Source organism: Galeopterus variegatus, unplaced genomic scaffold, assembly GCF_000696425.1.
Source record: "Galeopterus variegatus unplaced genomic scaffold, G_variegatus-3.0.2 Scaffold4996, whole genome shotgun sequence".
NCBI classification, from domain to species: Eukaryota; Metazoa; Chordata; class Mammalia; order Dermoptera; family Cynocephalidae; genus Galeopterus; species Galeopterus variegatus.
In genome coordinates, this window is record NW_007731107.1 from 12,734 (window position 1) to 32,713 (window position 19,980).

The 19,980-nt window shown below is 40.6% G+C and overlaps 1 protein-coding gene across 3 annotated transcripts in view; it reads right to left on the reverse strand.

The window, feature by feature from the left end:
• Window positions 1-556: 556 nt before the first annotated feature.
• The window catches only part of TMEM255A (transmembrane protein 255A), a 48,997-nt gene continuing 29,573 nt past the window's right edge, over window positions 557-19,980 (reverse strand). For all 3 annotated transcript variants that reach the window (XM_008588728.1, XM_008588727.1, XM_008588729.1), the window contains 3 exons: window positions 16,712-16,874; window positions 9,671-9,814; window positions 557-2,949 (listed from right to left, as the gene is read on the reverse strand). In XM_008588728.1, the coding sequence (XP_008586950.1) occupies window positions 2,791-2,949; window positions 9,671-9,814; window positions 16,712-16,874 (466 nt within the window). In that variant the 3' untranslated portion in view covers window positions 557-2,790. The remainder of the gene's footprint in view (window positions 2,950-9,670; window positions 9,815-16,711; window positions 16,875-19,980) is intronic.

The following is a 19,980-nucleotide window of genomic DNA, read 5'->3' on the forward strand; positions in this document are numbered from 1 at the left end:
GGCGGGAGCGCCGCCACACTCCCAAGCGGCGCAGTTTCCAGTGTGCCACCAGGCCGGCCCATAAATGTTGATTGAGGTATTTTGTATTGTCAAAGCATGCATATTTTAAAGAATTAAATGCTAATTCAGTAGCACTGGCTTCTTAACCTCTGTCAATCATATGAAACCCTGTTTATTTTCCCCAATACTGTAATGTTCATACTTGTACAGTCTTCCCTATCATGACTTTAACTTCTACTTTTCACTAACCATTACCTGATATTAGTTCGTAGAACTTCTTATGGCAAAAATAAAATGTTTAATTCTAATTTTGAGTGCATTTTTACAAAATTGTCTTTCAGAAATTATATAGGCTTTTATATTTTTCAATTTCCGTAGCAGAAGACTGGAGCTGTATTTCTGATGACAGCATGGCAGAAATTCCCATTAAGTTTCATATTTTGGTTAACCACATCCCATTGTATCTCGAATTGTAATAGTCAGAAGTGAGTTGGTTGCTATTGGTTGCTTTAGAGTAGTTGTTATACTTTTGTATATACCATGAGGACGCATGTAAGTGGATAAGGAGGAGGACAGTTTTAATTTAAAACATCACAAAAGCAGTCTGGGTTTCCAATATGGCAGTGATACAGATTTTAAGCAACATCCAGTTTATACAGGTTCTGGATTAATATTTTAATGTTTCATGCCCAATTCAATACTTTAAAGCAGAATTAGGAATAAAGCAGTAAATACTACAAAATGCAGTCAGGATACATATTGGAAATACAAATTCCTTCATTACAGCAAATGTTTTGCAAAAGTGTAAAGCAGCAAATATTAATTTTTCTAAGGTAGCATGCGCTTTAATTCAATGTAATAAAAAAAGAAGCTGCTCAAATTAAGTGTTACAAAATCTATACTGTTTCAAGTTATTTTGTAAAGTAAGAAAAATACATAGAAATGAGTCATAATATCTTAACACTTTAAGAAATGTGATTAAATGTAGGATATACTGTGTAATGGTGCCTTTAAAAAAATTAAATATACACATTCACTAAATCAAAAGGTAAAGTGTAAACCGCAAAAAAAATTTGAGTATTAGAAGTTGATATTTGTATAGTAAGTCAATTGGTTATTAGTCCCTTTTTGAAATCCAATAGAATTTTAATATGCTCAGAACTGTAAAAAATAATAGTAATTTTGTATAACGCAAAAGGATTATAGTTTTTCAGATTTGAAATCTGGATAAGACAACATTCAAAATGCTGAAAATTAAACTGAATATTTTCCAAACATTTACTGTGAACAATGGGTGAGTGCACTTGTGCCTTGATGATTCTTGATGGCTGGGTGTCTACAAGGTAGATGGGAGCACCAGCATTTGTCTGCTACCTCTAATCCACCAAGTTGGGAGGTAGCGAAATTGGCTGGAAAATTTTCCAGTATGTGTTCTGTGTTTGCAGAACTTTCTAATTAGGTCCCCACCTGTAGCCCCTGTATTTTTACATTATGCAAGTGTAGGATTATCCATCTTTAAATCAATCAATTTTCAGGTTAACATAGGATCACAATGAAAGTGTTCATTCTGAAGTGAAGGCATGGGTGCCAAAGTGTTTTAAACTCATCAGGTTGATGGGTTAAAGCTGTGTATAATTAAAAGAACTGTACAAATACCTACCACAATGTGCAGATGGATTTTGAATCTATTGTAACACTGAAGAATTTGTCAAGTTGGCTACAGTTGAGGTTTTGCGGACTTGAAGCGGCGTTGTAACACTTTCATAATCTTGAATTGAACGCTGTCATGATCAGTCTCAACAAAAAAAAGGACCAATAAGAGCTGTGGCATTAAAATACAGATGATTCTTTTGGGGTGGGGTGCAGTATACATGCGGTTTGCTGGGGTTGAAGCACATATTTGAAGATTAAATAGTCACAAAGATTAGTTACAATTCATATCATGACCCAAGAACCTAATCTAGCATTTTGGAATTCAGAATTTCAGCCGTTAAGACATATCTCCTGTAGCAAATGCATTTTGTAATAATTCAACATGTAGTAGAACCACTGTCTCCTAAGTTATCAGATGTATTCCTGAGACCTACGTAAAACATCTCACATGTTGCTCTATATTTCAGTACTTCTGAAACAATCAGTCCTGTTCCCCACTACTCAAGATGAGGGAATATTGCACTTTTCCCTTTAGGAGGTACCAACAACAAAAGCTGAGCTGAATGATCACAACAGCCATTTTTACAATACTCACAGAGAAGAAAGAAGTAGGAGATATGGGCAGCTTTTTTCAACACCCAGACACAAGCCAACAATTCTGTTTAGCCAGAACTCTCTGTATTGGGACGACTGTGTAGCCCCATTAGCTGGGAAGTTTTCCTTAGGGACTGACTTTAGTGGTAGGGAAAGATAGGGCCCTGTAAGCCAGGTGCTTCACCCAAGGTGCTAAGGTGGCAATCTGCCAAAGGCCTGAGGACAACACTTCTTTACATAAAGTGAAACAGATGGCAATCACGCTTCTGCTGCATAGAGGTGGAGCACAAGGTAATGCAGGTCCAAACATGACAAGCTTCTTGCTGGGCTGGCTCCACAACCTTTGGAAGTGCTAGGTTCCACCTACCCACCCCTGCTCTGCACTGACAATGAATAAGCTTCATCCCTATCTTTCCCTAGCCTGGCAGGCCATTGTCAAACTTTATGCGTAAGAGTCACACTTTAAATTTTGTACCCTAACACTTCCACTAAAGCAGAAATACAAAAGCCACAATAATCTCAATAGCCAGCAGGCATTCCTCTTTAGGGACTGTAAGGTGGTGGCTTTTCAAAAGGCGGATAGTAGGGTGGAGAGTAACGGGGTGGTGCACTAGAGGACCACATGTAGCTGGGCGAAGGAGAGGCAGACTGGGGCTCATCAGAAAGTCCAGAGGGTGGAGAGGATGGAAAGACACTGGAATGCTGTGTAATAAAAAGAAAATGGCAACAGTTTAGGCAGTGAGTTTGCAATTCCCCAAACAGTCATTACTATTTAAAAATGAATACGGACCAAGTTTGTTTCTGCTCAGAACAACAGAGAGCTCCTAAACCACACAAAGGGGCATGAAACAGGTGGTCCCGTGTTCACTCAGTCACTCAGGCTGCAAGCCTCATGCAGAGATATTTTGGAATTCTCCTCCCCTCCCCTTGAGTCAGTTACCAAATCCTGTTGCTTCTACTGCTGTGTTGTCTCTTCAATCCAACATTTCCTTTTCTACATTTATAACCCAAGCCTTCAATACCTTTCCCTCAAGCTAGGGCAACAGCATCCCAACCAGTCTTCAAAAACCTAGTTTAGGCCTTACAAACATTTAATGAGGTTAAGCCATTGATCCCTGGGAAAGTCCTTGCTAAAAGAATATATCACAGGAAGGTAGTGCAATGGTCAGGAGCCCATCTCATAGACAAAAAACGAAGGTCAGATAAGTTAATGGCTTGCTTGGATCTGGAGTCTTCTGACTGAGTCCAACATTTTCTATTCCACCTTATCTGCCACTCGATCACCCCCAAGTGCAGGGTATGTTGGAGAGCAAAGAGTAACAAAGGCATGGAGGTGAGAATACCAATGGTAAGAATGAGGAGCAATATGTCAGGCTGCAGAGAGAATTCAGTTTTACTTTGTGTTGTCTAACTTTGGTAGTCTTTGGGAAAGGAGCAGATATGGGTTTTTAAATATACCCAGTGAATTGGCATGTTAGGAGTCATTTGCCCCTCTAACTGGGACCATGTATACCCTTGACCCTAATGATTTTCCTGCTCAAGGAGAGTTGGCTTGTTTTGTTCATTGCTGTATCTCCCAGAGCTCAGAACAGTGCGTGAAAAGTAGTAGATGCTAAATAAATCTTGAATGAGTGACTATAACTTCAGGAATATATAAGATGAACTTGGCATGCTTTTTAAAATAAAATCTAACTAGTCTCAGAGAATATGGTCACACCTTACTCCAGTGGTGAAGCAGGACTGAGGTGAGGGCTGAAGGCTGAAGGGTACTAGAAGGATGGTGAGAGGCAGGAGGCCAGTTTTAGACTCTCAGGAAGGACAAACATAAGCCGACAAACAGGGCAGGAGAACTGCAGTTATTCTGTTGTGTCCCAGCTCTAGGAAGAGCTGATAGATTAAACAAACAAAAAACACCAAAATTTCTCAAGAGTTCAAGTGCTATTTGGGAGGGCGGGTGGAGGAGTCACACCTTTACTTTGTAATGCTAGCCAGAGTTTGAGTAGATCATGTCATTTTTCCAGTCCTGTAGCTAGGTCCAAAGTAGCTCTTTGAAGACTAGTTGGGATGCTCTTGCCATAGCTCAAGAGAGAGGTATTGAAAGCTTGAGATATAAATGTAGAAAAAGGAGTGATGGATTCAATTTAGAGTCAGCCTTGACATGAGGTTTCTGGAGCCTGAGACCAGTTAGCTGATTCTCTTTATCCCCAGGCCTGACCTCTGTACTCTTGGAAAAGGGATGTCCAGGTCTCTAGGTCTTGCTTGAGACCCTGAAATATCTGTCCCTTACCAGATAATGTTAGGACTGAGAAGAGACTGTAGCTGCCATAATCCCCCTGCTTCCCCAGCCCATTTATTATTTCACTCTGAGTGGAGGAATGACAGGGTCATAGAACCTGGAGAGCCTTTCAAGGCAAAACAACTTGAGGCAGTGGACTCAATACAAGCCAGATTACTTCTTAAAAACTCAGTTTTTCTCCTCCCTCCAAGAAGAGACCCGTTGTTAAAACATCAGTATAGTGATTTCCTAATTTTGTATTTTGCACCTCCCAAACTCTCCCTTTCTCCTTTTCTCCCTCCTTTCTCTTCTGTTGCTTTCCTTGCTAAAAACTCTCTCCTCTTAACCAGACAGGAGAGCATAACCCACCCACCAAGGCCAAGAATCTCTGTGCCCGGGCATGTAGCACTCTGCCTTTCTAAATCCCACTGCAGGGACGGTGAGAGGCAGCAGTCCAGTTTTAGGTGTTCCCAACCACAGAAGGGAGGGGCTAGTTTCCTGCAGTAGAGCTAAAGGCAGTTCTGTCCTGAGAGGCATTAAAAGGCTTCTGTGTGCAGCAGCTGCCATGGGTGGCAGTTGTACACTTCAATAATAAAAGGGGGTGGTACAACGACCCTCAGGTTTTCACTTCTCAGTTTCATGTTTGGAAAGTATGGGGGAGGAGGGTGGTTCTCACTTCCCTCTGAGGATGCTGGGAGTCTTAAGGATAAAATTGAAGGGTTGCTGGCAGAGCTAGAAAGCTACCTGGCTGTAGTCCACACATCCTTGGGGTTTGGAGGGGAAAGGCCCACAGTACTAGAGTGTAGTTCCTAGCAACAGTCAGGCACCTTGGGAAAAATTTGGCTTTGTTGCAGTTGGGGAGCTGGCCTGGTGCATTTTGGTTCCCGCCTGAGAGTCTGACTTTACTAATGCGGCGGGCAGCTCAGGAAAAAAGCTTTGAATCCTTGTGCACCACAAAGCATGAAGGACATATAAATAGCCTACTGCTGGGCCCAGTCAGCTTTAGATTCCTGAACTGCTGCTTAGAGGCTGGAGTAGCCTGCAGACTGATGGTGCAAAAAGAGGAGCACCGCCCTTCCACGGATACAGACAGCTCTCCTTTCCCACCTCCCACCTCAGCCTGCCTCCCCTCTGCCTCCCCTGATGGCTGACCCACAGACTTCAAGATCAACGTGCGCATCTGTCAGGGCATGCTTCTCTTTTCAGGAGCACTGTGGGGCAGTGACTCCAAAAGGAGCCGTGGAACTGGCCGGTGATAATTACTAGCTAGAGATGCTGTGTCCCAAGGGTAAAATCCAGGATCTGTTGGTTCTTTGCATTCCCCCTCTGTTCTGCCCAACAAAGCAAAGGCTGGGGAGATGGAAAAAAAGAGTAGATGGAAGAGGAAGAAAAGGGGAACAGGAAAAGGGGAACAGGAACAAGGGAAAGGAGGAGAAGAAAGCAAAACTTGGCAGGAGAGGGAAAAAAAGGAAAAGTTGAGTGACAGCAGCAGCAACAACCTTCTAAGTCTCTCAGCAACCTGTGCCATAAACTGCTCCCCCCAGGATTAAAGCTATCCTTTTATTAAATGGGTCCAATTTATAATGAGTCATTTAGTGGCTAAGGTGAAACCTAGTGTACCCTCGTGTGATTTAATAAAGAGCATGAACAGAGGCACTTGCATTTTGCATAGGCTGAGACTTTTAAGCTTAAACGTGCTAGTTCACCAATGGGCAGGAAAGGGACCAGTCCATGGTTAGAGTAAAACAAGTGTACTGGCCCGGTATGCCAGACTGGGAAATACGGCTGGGAACCTTAAGAGGTTTATCAAAAGCTACACTGGGTTTAATTTCCCAGCAGAAGCAGAAACTGATGCTTTATACCCTACAGAATTTGGACTACTTGGCCGAAGATGAAAAGGTAGTGGGGAAATGAGTGCAAATGCAAGAGAAGTGAGTGTCGGGGAGATGAGCAAGGAGGCAAAGGTAGTCTCAGCCTATATCCTTCCTGCTTTGGAGTATGGGAAGTTCATTAGGAGCAAGTACTCCTTACAGTCCAACAATGTTTGAAAGGATCCTGTTTCTCCAAGCTCAGCATTCAAAACTTCCTCAGGGCCAGCTGACCATACCCAAGTCCTTGCTCATGTCTGACCACAAGAAATGTTTCCCAAGCTTCTTAACTGGACAGCTACCCAATGACAGCAGGACTTTGAGGGGTTAAAACAAAACCCTCTAAGTCTTTTTCCTCATCCTTCTATTAGCCTCAGAGTAGAAAGTACACAGAAATCTTCAAACCCAAAGTCACAGAAATAGTCCTATTTGGAAATGACCAAAATGGGGAAGTCATTCAGAAGAAAGTCTAAAAGTCAATTTTCTGGCTATAACTTAGGTCATTTTACAATCTGAGAAGAGCGTGAAGGAGCTCTGGCCTTTTTCTGGCAGGTTTTTTTCTTCTGGTGGTTTTATTGTCAGAGCTGGCATGCATTTACTGATTGCTCTTTATTTATCTGGGAACATAAGCAGATGTTCCCCGGCCTTTTGGCTTTCTTGGTATTTCCTCCTATGAAACTGTAAGGGAATGGAACTTGGTGAACAAAAGAAAGTTAAACTCAAATACTAAAATGAAACACCATTTAAGTTCTAGAGGGAAACAAATCATTTAAAAACATGCCCCTCAAGACCTACACCATATAACTATAAAGTCTCCAAACAGGAAATACAAAAGACAACTTGAGCCTAGGGAAAGAACTGGGAGATGTATAAGAATTATCCAAACAGCCTGTGAATTGGGGAATGCATTAAGGAAGGGAATCCTTTTTCAGGTGAGATCAATTTAATAATTTAACAAGAAAGTAAAGAGACCTTTCTGAGGTCATGATTAGGAAGCCTGTAATTTAAACCAGTAGAAAGTATCAATATCCTAAAATTAACTGGGGAAAATATCTAGGCTGCACTCAGATTCACAGCTTCTCCAGAGAATCCCTCAAGCCAATCTCTGGAATCAAACCCTGGATATAAATCCTTGCTCCACTTACCACTTCTGTGATTTTGGGGAATCCCTTACCTCACCACGATTCAGTCATCTCCTCCTAAAAATGGCAATCACAAAAGAGTATTTCCCTAAAGGACGAAATGACTGAATGCTGATATATGTAAAACACTTAGCACAATGCTTGGTACATAGTAAGTGCTCAGTGAATAGTAGCTGTTATTAAAAAGCAGAGACTTCTATAATCCCTGAAGTCCCTACTATATAACCATAGTGTAGGTTTAGACTAGGTGGCTAAATCTGGATCCCTTCTCTGGGTTAGGTACCTTGCTTCCATAGCACTCTGGGTAATAGTCTATTTACTTTTTTGTCCTCACTACTGTTCCCTAACCTCCCCCTACCCCCCAAGAACCTATACAGATCTCCTAATGCAGGGACTGTCTTATTCAGACTCTTATCCACAGCTCCTAGCACAGTGTCTGGCACATGGGAACACAGAGTAAACATTGACTGAACTGAAACCAACAGCCCGAGTCAGCACTGGCATTGTTAATCTTGTTTTGATTGCTGGATGGACAGAGAGATGGCTCAATACCCTTAAGAGGAGTTTCCTATCTCAGAGTTTGTGGCAAACATCGCCAGGGATATTATGATCCCTACTTAAAGGGTTCATTATAAAGAGTAAATTCCTAAAATCAATGTAATTTACTTTGATATAAAAATGGAGAAGGCCTCTTGGCCTGGATCTATGTGTGGCCTCTCTATCCGAGGGAGACTTTTTATTATAGGGTCCCCAAGAAAATGGTGACTCTCCTTGTGTTAGCTTCTACATCCTGGTGTTCTCTTAAAAGATTCCTTAGGCCTCTCTCACTATTGAAATTATCTATGCCCTTCTTGAACATATCTGTGTTTTCCAATCTATACCACCTATTTGGGTAACAAGTTACCTGAATCGTCTACCTGTGTATACAGTAGACTTTAAAACAGATTCTAACATTATTTTTTCCAAGCTTTGATGGATGCCCCCTTGTACTAGCACTGTATTTTATAGCAGTGAACAAGTCCATGTTCATACTATACGTATTATTATTGCATTATAGAGCCCTAGACCTCTACCAACAGTATCTAAACCAAACACAATTACATTTTACTCAACATAGTAAGATTTTTAAGTTTTAATTATTTTGTTAAACTGAAGCTGAAATTAGGTTGCCCAAGGGCTTTATATCACCAAACTGGCTGGTTAATTGGAAGCACCCCCAAATAATCATACTTTTATGTCTCCTTGGAGCATTCATGGGCTCTTAATCAATAGAAGCAATTTTATTATGAGTTTCCCTTCTTTAAAGGATTTTTTTTTTTGTTCATGAATTTCAAATTAACCAGATTTTACTGTAACCTCACTCTTCTATGGTCAAGGATTTATAATCACTGTACATGCCTAAAGGGTCATTTCATTTGTTTTCCCAAAGTGCCTAGTTCAGTGATCTGCACACAATTAATCTTTTAATTAAGTGTCTTTTTGGTTCTGTTTTTCTACACTTAGTCTCAGCTCAAAAAAAAAAAAAAATGGAAAGTACAAATGTCATAACATTATTTCTCATCTATGTGATAATAGGGCAAAAAGGGGGAGTGGGTGTTATAAAAAATATTTTCTCTATGTAGTCCTAGTTTGGAAGTCTAAAGAAAAAGAAAGGGGCTTCTTGTTCATTACAGCTGTGATTTAAATCCTTGTGTGGCTCAGAATGCCCTTGTGCTAAGGAGCAGAGCTACGTCTTTCCCTGTGGCAGAGGAATGGAAAAAGCAACTGCTAGACAGGGGACCATGGTGGTGCACTAATGAGCTGCCATCTCCCAGCCAGGTTTTCTCCTCCCTGGTGTAGTTCAAGGCAATTTGGGACACCTTGATTCTACCACCTTCTTTCCCTTTTTCTTCCATCTCTTCTCCTCTTGTGCCATTCCCACCCTCCCCATTTCTCCCATCCATTGTCTGCCTATGTAGTCCTTAAGCTAGTTACTGGTATCCTCAAGGCTGTTAAAGGCCATCAGAGATAGACAGTCTGGCTACCTCATACATAGTATGAAAACAATGGGAAGGTTCCATAATTGAATTTAGAGACAGAAAAAGAGAGCATGAGCAAAAGCAAGGTTAATAGAGAGTTCCTTTTCTCTCAAAACATACCTGAAAGTCATAAGCAGAATATGGTGGCAGATGAGGAGGGCTGTGGTAGTAGGTATTGTAGGATGCCACTTGGGGACGAGCATAGTAAGAAACAGTTGGATGGGCATTTTCAACAGAACAGTTCAGTGCTGGGAGAGTTGGGTTCTGTAGAAAAACACAAATTAGAAACAACATAAATGTTCATCACTAGCAGAATGATTAAATTGTAGTACATCCAATCCATACTATGGAATGCCATTCAGCCATTGATAAACAATGACATGGACCTATATTTAGCGAGGCAGAAATTTGTACAGGATATATCATTAATTGCTTTGAAAAAGCCACCATGTTAAATTAATATAGCATGATCCATGTGTGTGTGTGTGTGTGTATATATATATATATATATATCTCTCCAAACAATTATATATGTGTACATATTTGCAAATGCAAAGAAATTAATCTGGAAAGATTCACAACAAACAGTTAACTGTGGTTATCTCTGGGGAGGGGGTAGTATTAGGAGGTAAATGGGGACTCTTAACTTTCTACAACTAATATGTATAGATAGTCCCTGACTTAACAATGGTTCAACTTAAAATTTTTTGACTTTACAATGGTGGGAAAGCGATATGCATTCGGTAGAAACCATACTTCAAGTATCCATATAACCATTCTGTTTTTCACTTTCAGTACAGTATTCAGTAAATCACATGAGATATTCAATGTTTTATTATAAAATAGGTTTGTGTTAGGTGATCTTGCCCAACTTTAGGCTAATATAAGTGTTCTGAGCATGTTTAAGGTAAACTAAGCGAAGCTATGATATGTTCAACTTACAATGGGTTTATCAGGATATAACTCCATCGTAAATCAAGGATCATCTATTTTGTGTCATTTTCCCCCAACTTTATAATTTGAAAAATTCAAACCTATAGAAAAGTTGACATTATTTATGTGATTTTAAAAAACAAGAATAAAAAAGAAAAAATAAGACTCAAAATACAAAATGTCAAGTAGACAAGGCTGAACGGGCTACTGCTCTTGCTGTGACAGAATGCCTTCAATCAGAGTTCATAAAAGTTGTGAGAATTCGTGCATATTCCAACCTTGCTAAAGAGCTCTCCTGCAGACATGAAGGGTATTCACTTCTCAGCCCTGCAGGCTAGAGGCAAAACCCTAGCAATGCATAGAAGGAATGAAAGACCAAGCAGAGTATGTTGATCCTTTTTCTTTCTTTTTTTTTTCAAACAAAATAGTGCAGAAATAATTTTATATCATTTTTACAACATGGTGGTGTGTGTAGCCCTTCAACGGTTAACACTAATCTTGTCCTGGATGGAAAACACTGTTAAAGGAAGTTATCACTGCTCAATAGTTCCCAAATAGGATTGTGCTTTGTACCACATGGGTCAAGGTATGGGGTACGTTACTTCCATCCTCTATGTCATTGACTTCTCCATTTGTGTGGATAATCAAGAGCTGTCTGAAAAATCAATGCATCTTCTTTCTGGTACATATCTATGTCACATTAATGAAAAGCAGAAGATTCCCCTCAAGTGATGGAAATGTGTAGGTAGGCTTTGGCAATGGCACAGGCAACCATGTTAGGGTGTTGGCAGGGAAAACTCTCTTAGAGCAAGTTTCAACACAGTTCTGTTACTCTCTTCCTTTGGAGTGGGTTACTGTTTACATCTCTAGAAGGTTTGAAGATCTACAAACCTCAGTCATCACAATGCAGCTCACAGACAACCAGAGAAATGTTTGTCAGATTCTCTAATGTGTGGGAGAAGGCTGACATCTTGACCATTCCAAGGGCTGGCTCAGCCCATTCCAATGAAGCAGTCACAAATGCCCTTACCTTTCCACCGCAATTCTGAAAAGAAATTTCATCCCTGAGGAAGTACTATAAAACATGTTTCCTTGGCCTTCTGTCAATTAAAAACACATCCTCCAGCTCTTACAAAATGAAATCCGCTCTTGTATACAAATAAACTAAGCCTAACCATGAAGAAACAATCATGAAATGTAAACTATGTCTATAAAAGTTTTTAAGTGTTCAGCAAGGCCAAGTGTCCAGGATAATATTTGAAAGGAAGTTGACTATTATAGAGAAAAGAGCACAGAAGAAACACCAGAGGAAGACTGAATAAGCACAGGAAAGTCACTGAAGAGAAGAGAGTCAGGGGTAAAAGATATGGAGAAAATGGACGGGGCAACAAGAAAGAGGAAGAGGGAGTTGGGGGGGGGGCTGTGAAGAGTGAGCAGGAATAGGGCAAAGGAGATCGCCCAGAGTGATGGTTGGGTTACGTTTTAAATCAATAATTCTGATTTTACAATAAATTTGGGCTCTGTATTTGTGTGCACATATAGTAGTGTGTGTGTGTTTCTGTTAAAATTCTGGAGCTTAAATTGTGAGGCCCCCATTGTTGATCAGTAGCATTCTGAGCTACAGTAAAACAAAAGGTTACTAGGTAGCACAGGGAATGGTGAAAGCAATCTTGCCTGGACAAAACTGAGTCTATTCTGAGACAATGATTGTGGACTTTGTAAAGAATACCATTTTTATTCCTCTCTAGTTTACTCCAAACCAAAGACACCAATTAGAAGAGAATGGCAAAAAATATTCACTTTTTAAAGATTCATCTCAAATCATCATATTTTTAGTCAATAAACACTAATAAATAAATAAATAATAAATAAACAAATCAAACATTTCTTTAAGATCCTTCTCACCTCTGGTAAAGGAATAAAGACATCCTTTTTCTTTTCAGGATCCCACAACTCTGGAAATGGTGACCCCTAACCAATTCTTTTGAATGCTGCCAGCTCATGGCCCTTGGCTTCTGTCCGCCACTCCCTGAAAATGGCTTCCATCAGCCAGCACCTCTGGGACTCCCTGCAGTCCCCAGGGCACTCTACTCAGGGAGGAGGCATTCCACAAGTCACCACCACATTTGAACCTAGGCCAAGGATTTTACTTAGGCTTACCCAGATGATGTTTTGGGACTTTCTGTACCATATTCTCATTTTAATAAAGTAATCTAAGTAATGGTTCCTCATTGATGCCCCCATCTTATACCCCCACTAGTGTTCTCTAAGCTCATGAATCAATCTTCTTTCCTGATCTTTGCTTTCTTTTGTCTTTCATTTTCCCACTAGTTTTTGATAGATTTCTCAAGCTTGGCATTTGATAATGCTCAGTACTTCCCTTGCTCTCCTCCCTTATGGTTAAAGAAACTCCCAACAATTGGAAACAACTCACTTTTAATTTTTTTAATCAAAGCAACTAAATGGGGGCTGGATGGTTAGCTCAGTTAGTTAGAGCACAATGTTGTAACACCAAGGTCAAGGGCTCAGATTCCCCTACCAGCCAGCTGCCAAAAAAAAGAAAGAAAGAAAGAAAGCAACTAAACGAAGGAAGTAATGTCTGTCAAAACACTTGTAGAACCAGATAGGGATATCCAAATATTAGATAGGGGCAGCTGGGATGGAGTAGAAAGAGCAAAGGCTCTAGCATCTTACAAATCTGTGCTCCAGTGCCAGTTCTGCGATTTAGCTCTGAGCAAGTCACTTAACCCCGTTTAGATTGTCTCCTCATCTGTTAAATGGGGACAGTACTAACGAGGTATAATAGCGAAGATCGAAGAAAGTAATTGTGCGAAAGCACTTTGTAGAGAGTAAAGGACCATCACTGCACCTATTAGGACAGACCATCAATAAACCCTTTTTTCTAGAGATCGATGATACCAGTGAAACTAAGAATCTAGAAATAAGCCTATACATCTGTGATTAACTGATTTTTGACAAGGGTTCTAAGACCATAAAATGGGGAAAGAGCAGTCTCTTCAACAAATGTGTTGATACAACTGAATATCTACATGCAAAAGAATGAAGTTGGACCCCTACCTCACCCCAGATATAAGAATTAAATAAAAAAAGGTCAAAGATCTAAATGTAAGAGCTAAAACTATAAAACTCTTAGAAGAAAACATAGGGAAAAACTTTTATGACCTTGAATTAGGCAATGGATTCATAGATATGACACCAAAAGCACAGTGACAAAAAAGAAAATAGATAAATTGGACTTCATCAAAACTAAAAACTTTTATGCATCAAGGAAAATTATCAAAAAGTTAAAAGACAACCCATAGAATGGGAAAGAATGTTTGCAAGTTGTATATCTGATCAGAGTCTATATTCACAATATATAAAGAACTTTTACAACTCAGTAACAAAAACACAAACAGCCCGATTAAAAAGAAAATTGGGCAAAGAACTTGAATAGACATTTCTCCAAAGAAGATATACAAACTACCCACATGGAAACATGCCCAACATCTCTGGTCATTAGGGAAATGCAAATCAAAATCACAATAAGATACTACTTTGTACCCACAAGAATGCCTATATTTTTTTTAAAAAAAAGTGTCAGTGAGGATGTGGAGAAATTGGAACCCCAGTACACTGCTGGTGAATATGTAAGGTGGTGCAGCTGCTATGGAAAACAATTAGCAGTTCCTCAAAAAGTTGAGCATAGAATTATCATATGACCCAGCCATTCCACTCCTAGCATATACCTAAAAGAATTAGAAACATGTATTCAAACAAATACTTGTACACAAATGTTCATGGCAGTATTATTTATAATAGATCAGAAGGTGGAAACAACCCAAATGCCTATCAATGGATAAAAAGGTAAACAAAATAGGGTATATCCATACAATGGAATATTATTCAGCCATAGAAAGAAATGAAGCACTGATATATACTACAAGGTAGGTGAATCTTGAAAATTATGATAAGTGAAAGGAATCAGACACAGGAGTTTACCTATCACGTGATTCCATTTATATGAAATATCCAGGATAGGTAAATCCGTAGGACAGAAAGCAGATTAGTGGTTGCTACAGGCTCAGGGGAAAGGGTTGGGGAGTAATGGTTTAGTAGGTACAGGTTTCAGGTAATGAAAAAGTTCTGGAACTAGATAGAGGTGATGATTGCACAACACTGTGAATATACTAAATGCTACTGAATTGTATACTTTGAAGTTGTCAATTTTGTGTTTGTGTCTTCCATCTCAATTTTTTTTTAAAAAAGGGCACAGTGTGGGAACAGGGATCTGAAGTTAAGGCCAAAAGCTTGGCAGAGCTGTATTCTTTAGCACATCACTTACCCAGTCCTCCCTTCTTTCCAATTTCCAAAAATTTTTTAAAGAAAGGTGCCCACCCAACCATGCTCCCCGTCTTCCCCAGGTGCCCTTTGCCTTCAAATCCCAATTCCTTTTGTCACCATGGAAAAGGATCTTATCAAACACTTCACAATGAAGGTTAGTAACTCAAGTTATTAACACTTCTGTGGTGTATTAGCCTTTTTCTTTTTTAATACATGCATTTTGAAAGTGGTCAAGGAGAAAGAGGACAATGCCCATTTTCAAATAAGAAATCAAAAATGGTGGAAGTTTCAGCAATATGACCTACAGTGGGGTAAAACTGGAGACAGGGAAGACTCGCAGAAACCCCATGGAGCCTACCAAGTGGCCACCATCTACTGCATTGTGCATCAAGGTAGCTCTGCCACCCAAGCCTTGAAAGCTCTAGGAACACCTGAGCTCTTAACACCCATCCTGAGATCTCATCTCCTCAGCTCCACAACCCAGGGAGCTTCTCCTCCAGCCAGAGCAGCTCAGATTCTATACAATGCCTCCACTTTCACCTGCCCCCTGGAAAAAGTCTCCTAGAACAATGGGCATTCTGTTCCCCAAAGAAGCCCCAACCCAGAAACAGCTTTTCAGCAGCTCTCTCACCTAAAAGCTCCCTCAGGCCCAAGCTTACAGGAAATCCTTTTCCCTCTTAGGGCCCCACCTACTTTAATGCTTCCCCCACTCCTTAGTGTTTGGGCTTTCTGGAGTGGAGGGAGGAGAGTGGGAATGAAAAGTGTGTGTATGAGAGAGGGAGAGACAAAAGAGAGAGAAAGACATACTGGAGATAAGCAGGAAAGGATTTCCTTTGACTTAGGGTCACCAGCAGGACCGCTCAATACTTCCAGTCAGCCCAGTCCTGATTTTCTTGTTCTACCCCATTTTTCATTTTCCATCACCCATCCTTTTGACAATCCAGGATCAAATTATAAACTGTCTTTCAGATTCCTGTTCCTTGGGGACCCCAAAATGGGACAGAAACAGCCAAGGGCCTAGGGGCTGCCTGCCTCATTTCCAGGGTCAAAGGAAAACCCCTTTTGGGCATAAAATAATTCCCTAAATACATGTGGAGCTCTTTTAAAGCAGTGGTACTCAACCCTGACTGCAGATCAGAGTCACTTGGTGACATTAAGAAAAAAAAAACATGGACAAGTGGGCTTCAATTTAGACAGATTAAATCAGAAACTCTGGAGAAGGGGACCAGGTATCTCGTGGGTTTTTTAATGTTTCTCTGTTTTTGAAGTACGTTGGGTGATTCTAATATGAAGCTAGGTTGATAACCATAGCTCGAAACTATTATTGCCATAATTAGAAATCAAGTTTATCAGATAAGCAAATAAATGCTTAGAAATGTTTTAAAAGCAAAGAAAGAGAGGAGCCTACTACTATGGAGCACCTACAGGGTACTAGTCCTGGTGTGTCTTTGCAGACACACACACAAATATGGAAAAGATTTGGAAGGGAGGAAGGGGAATGTACGTGGGGAGGCTGAGGTTGAGGTTGAGGTTGAGGCTGAAGGCAAGACCTGGCAAGCAGCTTCTCTAGAGCTGGCTGTTCAAATGCCTTGAAAAGAGCCCAAATGCTCTTTCTGGAGAAACTCCAGGATGAAATTCCTGGGGAGAGGGAGACTAGCATTAATCTTACTTATAACTAAAAAACCCTCTTTCATCCTGCCTCTCCCAAAGTCTGTTAGAGGAAAAACTACCCAAAAAGTTTCCACTAAAAGTGTGGGGGGAGGAGAGTATGAAAGACTGTTTACATAACCAATGTGAGTGGGGAAACTGAGAACATGCCTCCCTCTCACTCCACCCCCAGAATGTGCCTCAAGAACATAAACAGAAAATCATTTCCTTCCTTACCATGTCCTTAAAGCCTCCCAGGACAGCAGCAGTGATGATGCCCAGGAACAGGCCGACAATGTTGAGGATGGTGGCAGACCAGAGCAGGTGGTAGAGGTGAATGATGTCCTGGCAGCTGCTGACATCAATGTATTCATAGTACCCACCGGTGATCTCCACCCGGCTGGACAGGGAGAAGCACACTCCAGTCAATCCCTAGGCTGTTCCCCCAGGGATCCGGCTAGCATGCAGCCCAGCAAAAAGACAGGTGGGCAGGTGGGGAGCTATTGTAAGAGACATCATAGCCATGCACTTGGAGAGGGAGACCTTATAATAAATCAAAGTGTGATTGCTGTTAATCCAAAAAAAAAAACAAAAAAACAAAAAACCAACTCCTACCTGCCAGAGAAACACTTGTAACCATCACTAATACTAATCCTAGGTAGCATTTATTGATGCTTGCAATGTGCCAGGCACAGTGCTAAGCATTTTACATTTGTGAATTCATTGAATCTGTGCTGTCCAATATGGTAGCTACTAGCCACATGTGGCTATTTAAATTTAAAATTAATTTGAATTAAGTAAAATTTAAAATTCAATTGTTCAGTTCACCAGCCATATTTCAAGTGCTCAGCTCAATAGTCACATGTGGCTAGTGGTTACTGTACTGGACAGAGCAGATACAGAACATTTCCCTCATTGCAGAAAGTTCTATTAGACAGGGCTGCAAATCCTTACAACATTCTATGACGTGGGTACTATCACCATTCCCCTTTACAGATGAAGGAAATAAAGCACAGAGAGGTTAAAGAATTTGCCCAAGTCGAGTGATAGAGTTGGGATCTGAACTCAGGCTTTGAAGACTTCAGTGTCTCCCCTCTCAAAACAAAAAACAATGTCCCAATAAGGAACTAAAGCTGAGTTGCTGCACAAAACCAGAATATCACTTCCTCGAAGAGGCCTTCCCTGACCACTCTGTCCAAAGACATTCCCCTCACCCAGCCCAGTCACTACCACAGTACTTGCTATAGACTGATTTGTGTCCCCCCAAATTCATATGTTGCATCCCTAACCCCCAATGTGACTATATTTGTAGACAAGGATTTTAGAAGATAATTAAGGTTAAATGAGGTCATAAAGGTGGGGTCCTAATCTGATAGGACTGGTGGCCTCACAAGAATAGGAAGAGATATTCTCTCTCTCTCTCTCCCTCCCTCCCCACTCCAGTGTGAAAGGAAAGGTCATGTGAACACACAGAGAGGAGGCTACAGACCAGAAAGAGAGCCCTCACCAGAACCCTACAATGCTGGCACCCTGATCTTGGACTTTCAGCTTTCAGACCAGTAAGAAAATGAATTTCTATTGCTTAAGACACCTGCTCTATGGTACTTTGTTATGGCAGCCCTAGTTAACTAACTAGGGGTCTTCAAAGAGTTCATGGAAAGATTCATATTATCTTTTAATTCTATTTTTCCATGAACTTTAAAAAGTACCCTCATACATTATCCTTCTCTAATTCCTTTATAGCACTCATTCCTATGTGAAATTATCTTACTGTGTCTACTACATTATTGTCTGCCTCCTCGACTTAAATGTGAGCTCCACGAGGGCAGGGACTTGGTTCATTTTTGTTCATTGCTGTGCCTGACACATAGTTAGTGCTACATAAATACCTGTTAATTTAATCATAAGTTCCTGTCCTCCTGGATATTGTAAACTAAATTACAATTTGGTCACTGGAATTGATAATGAATCTAAAACACTGAGGTTCTTAAAATAAAAGTCACAACCAAATGCCCTGGCATCAGGATAGCTGTTAAAAAAAAAAAATTAAGGGTCAATCTTCAAAATGAATTAGGGAGGGATTATTCACCTAACAAAAGACATTTAAACTTTACAGGTGAATTTATCTTTTATTTATTTCTTTTTTTTTTCTTTTTGGCAGCTGGTCAGTATGGGAATCCAAACCTTGGACCTTGATGTTACCAACACCATGCTCTAACCAGACAGCCCCGAATTTATTTTTGGATTGTTTAAAGTCAGTGTTTCTCTAAGGAATCGAAATCAGTGTGTTTACAGGACAGACTGTGTCAGAATCATCTGCATTTGTGTCTGTGTGCCTGCCTATGTGTGTCAGTGTGTTATCTGTGTGTGCCTTTGGGTATCTCTGTGTCTCTGTGCAAGCCTGCATGTGTCTTTGAGAAAGAGACGGTTAAACATTCAGATTCCTAGGCCCAGCCTACTAAATCTGGCAGAATCTCTGGGGGCAGGGCTCAGGAATCTGCGTTAACAAGCTCACCCATGTTTGAGATCCACTGTTTTTAATAGTAAGTTTCCACAGTGGAATTTTAAGGGCATTTCAATTCATCAGAATTGAATTAGATTTCAGTATTTTCAGGAGCACATCTGAAGAGCCCATCCATAAGCATACATTGAGAGTTTCCTATTAGTTGGCAATGTTCTAGACCCCGGGATGGGGTAGGGAGGATACACAGATTACTTACTGCCCATAAAAGGCACAGCAGTACAAGGGCTATCCCCTGAAAAGGGAAGGCCTATGTGTAAGGGTGAGTGTGGGATTGTAGGTGCACCTTAGTGGCTTCGGACTCAGCTTCTGACATCCCACAAATTATCTTTGCCTACCTCCTAAAACAGCAAGGGTGGACTGGTAGTATACATAGATAGACAGGTGGTATGCCATAGCAGACTCTGAAGTCAGACTGCGTTAGAATCCTGGCTCTGTCATGTATTTGCTGTTTGACCCTGAGCAACTTTCTTAACCTCTCTGAGCCTTGGGGATTTAATGAGAGCATGCATGAAAGCAGTACTCCAGCACATAATAAGAGCCCCCACTAAAACATGTAGCTACATTTTGTCCCATCCAAGAGCCAGCCTCTGGAAGCACAATTCAAACCTTTGAATCCTGTTCTTAAAGGCATTAATGCTTTAAAAGCACAGAACCACAACATGGGGATAGGTTAGTAGTTCGTTTAAAAATATTCAGTAATTTTAGGGAATATATGTTTGGTTTCAGTTTGAGTGGGTTCGGCAGCAATTTAGATTTTTTTAACTGAACCATGAAGCAAAAGAAAGTTAATACTTAGCTATGGTTCAGAGTTTAGCAAGTTAATGTGGTTTGTTTCTGTTCAAGATTCATGATTCCATTTGGTTCAGTCTCTGGGCAGAGCTTCCTCTGAAACTGCTTCTTTTGCATTCCCACTGCCCACCCCCCGACACCTCCACGACTGCAAGGCCCTCTTACTAGACCCTAGCAAAGCCTGATTACTCTT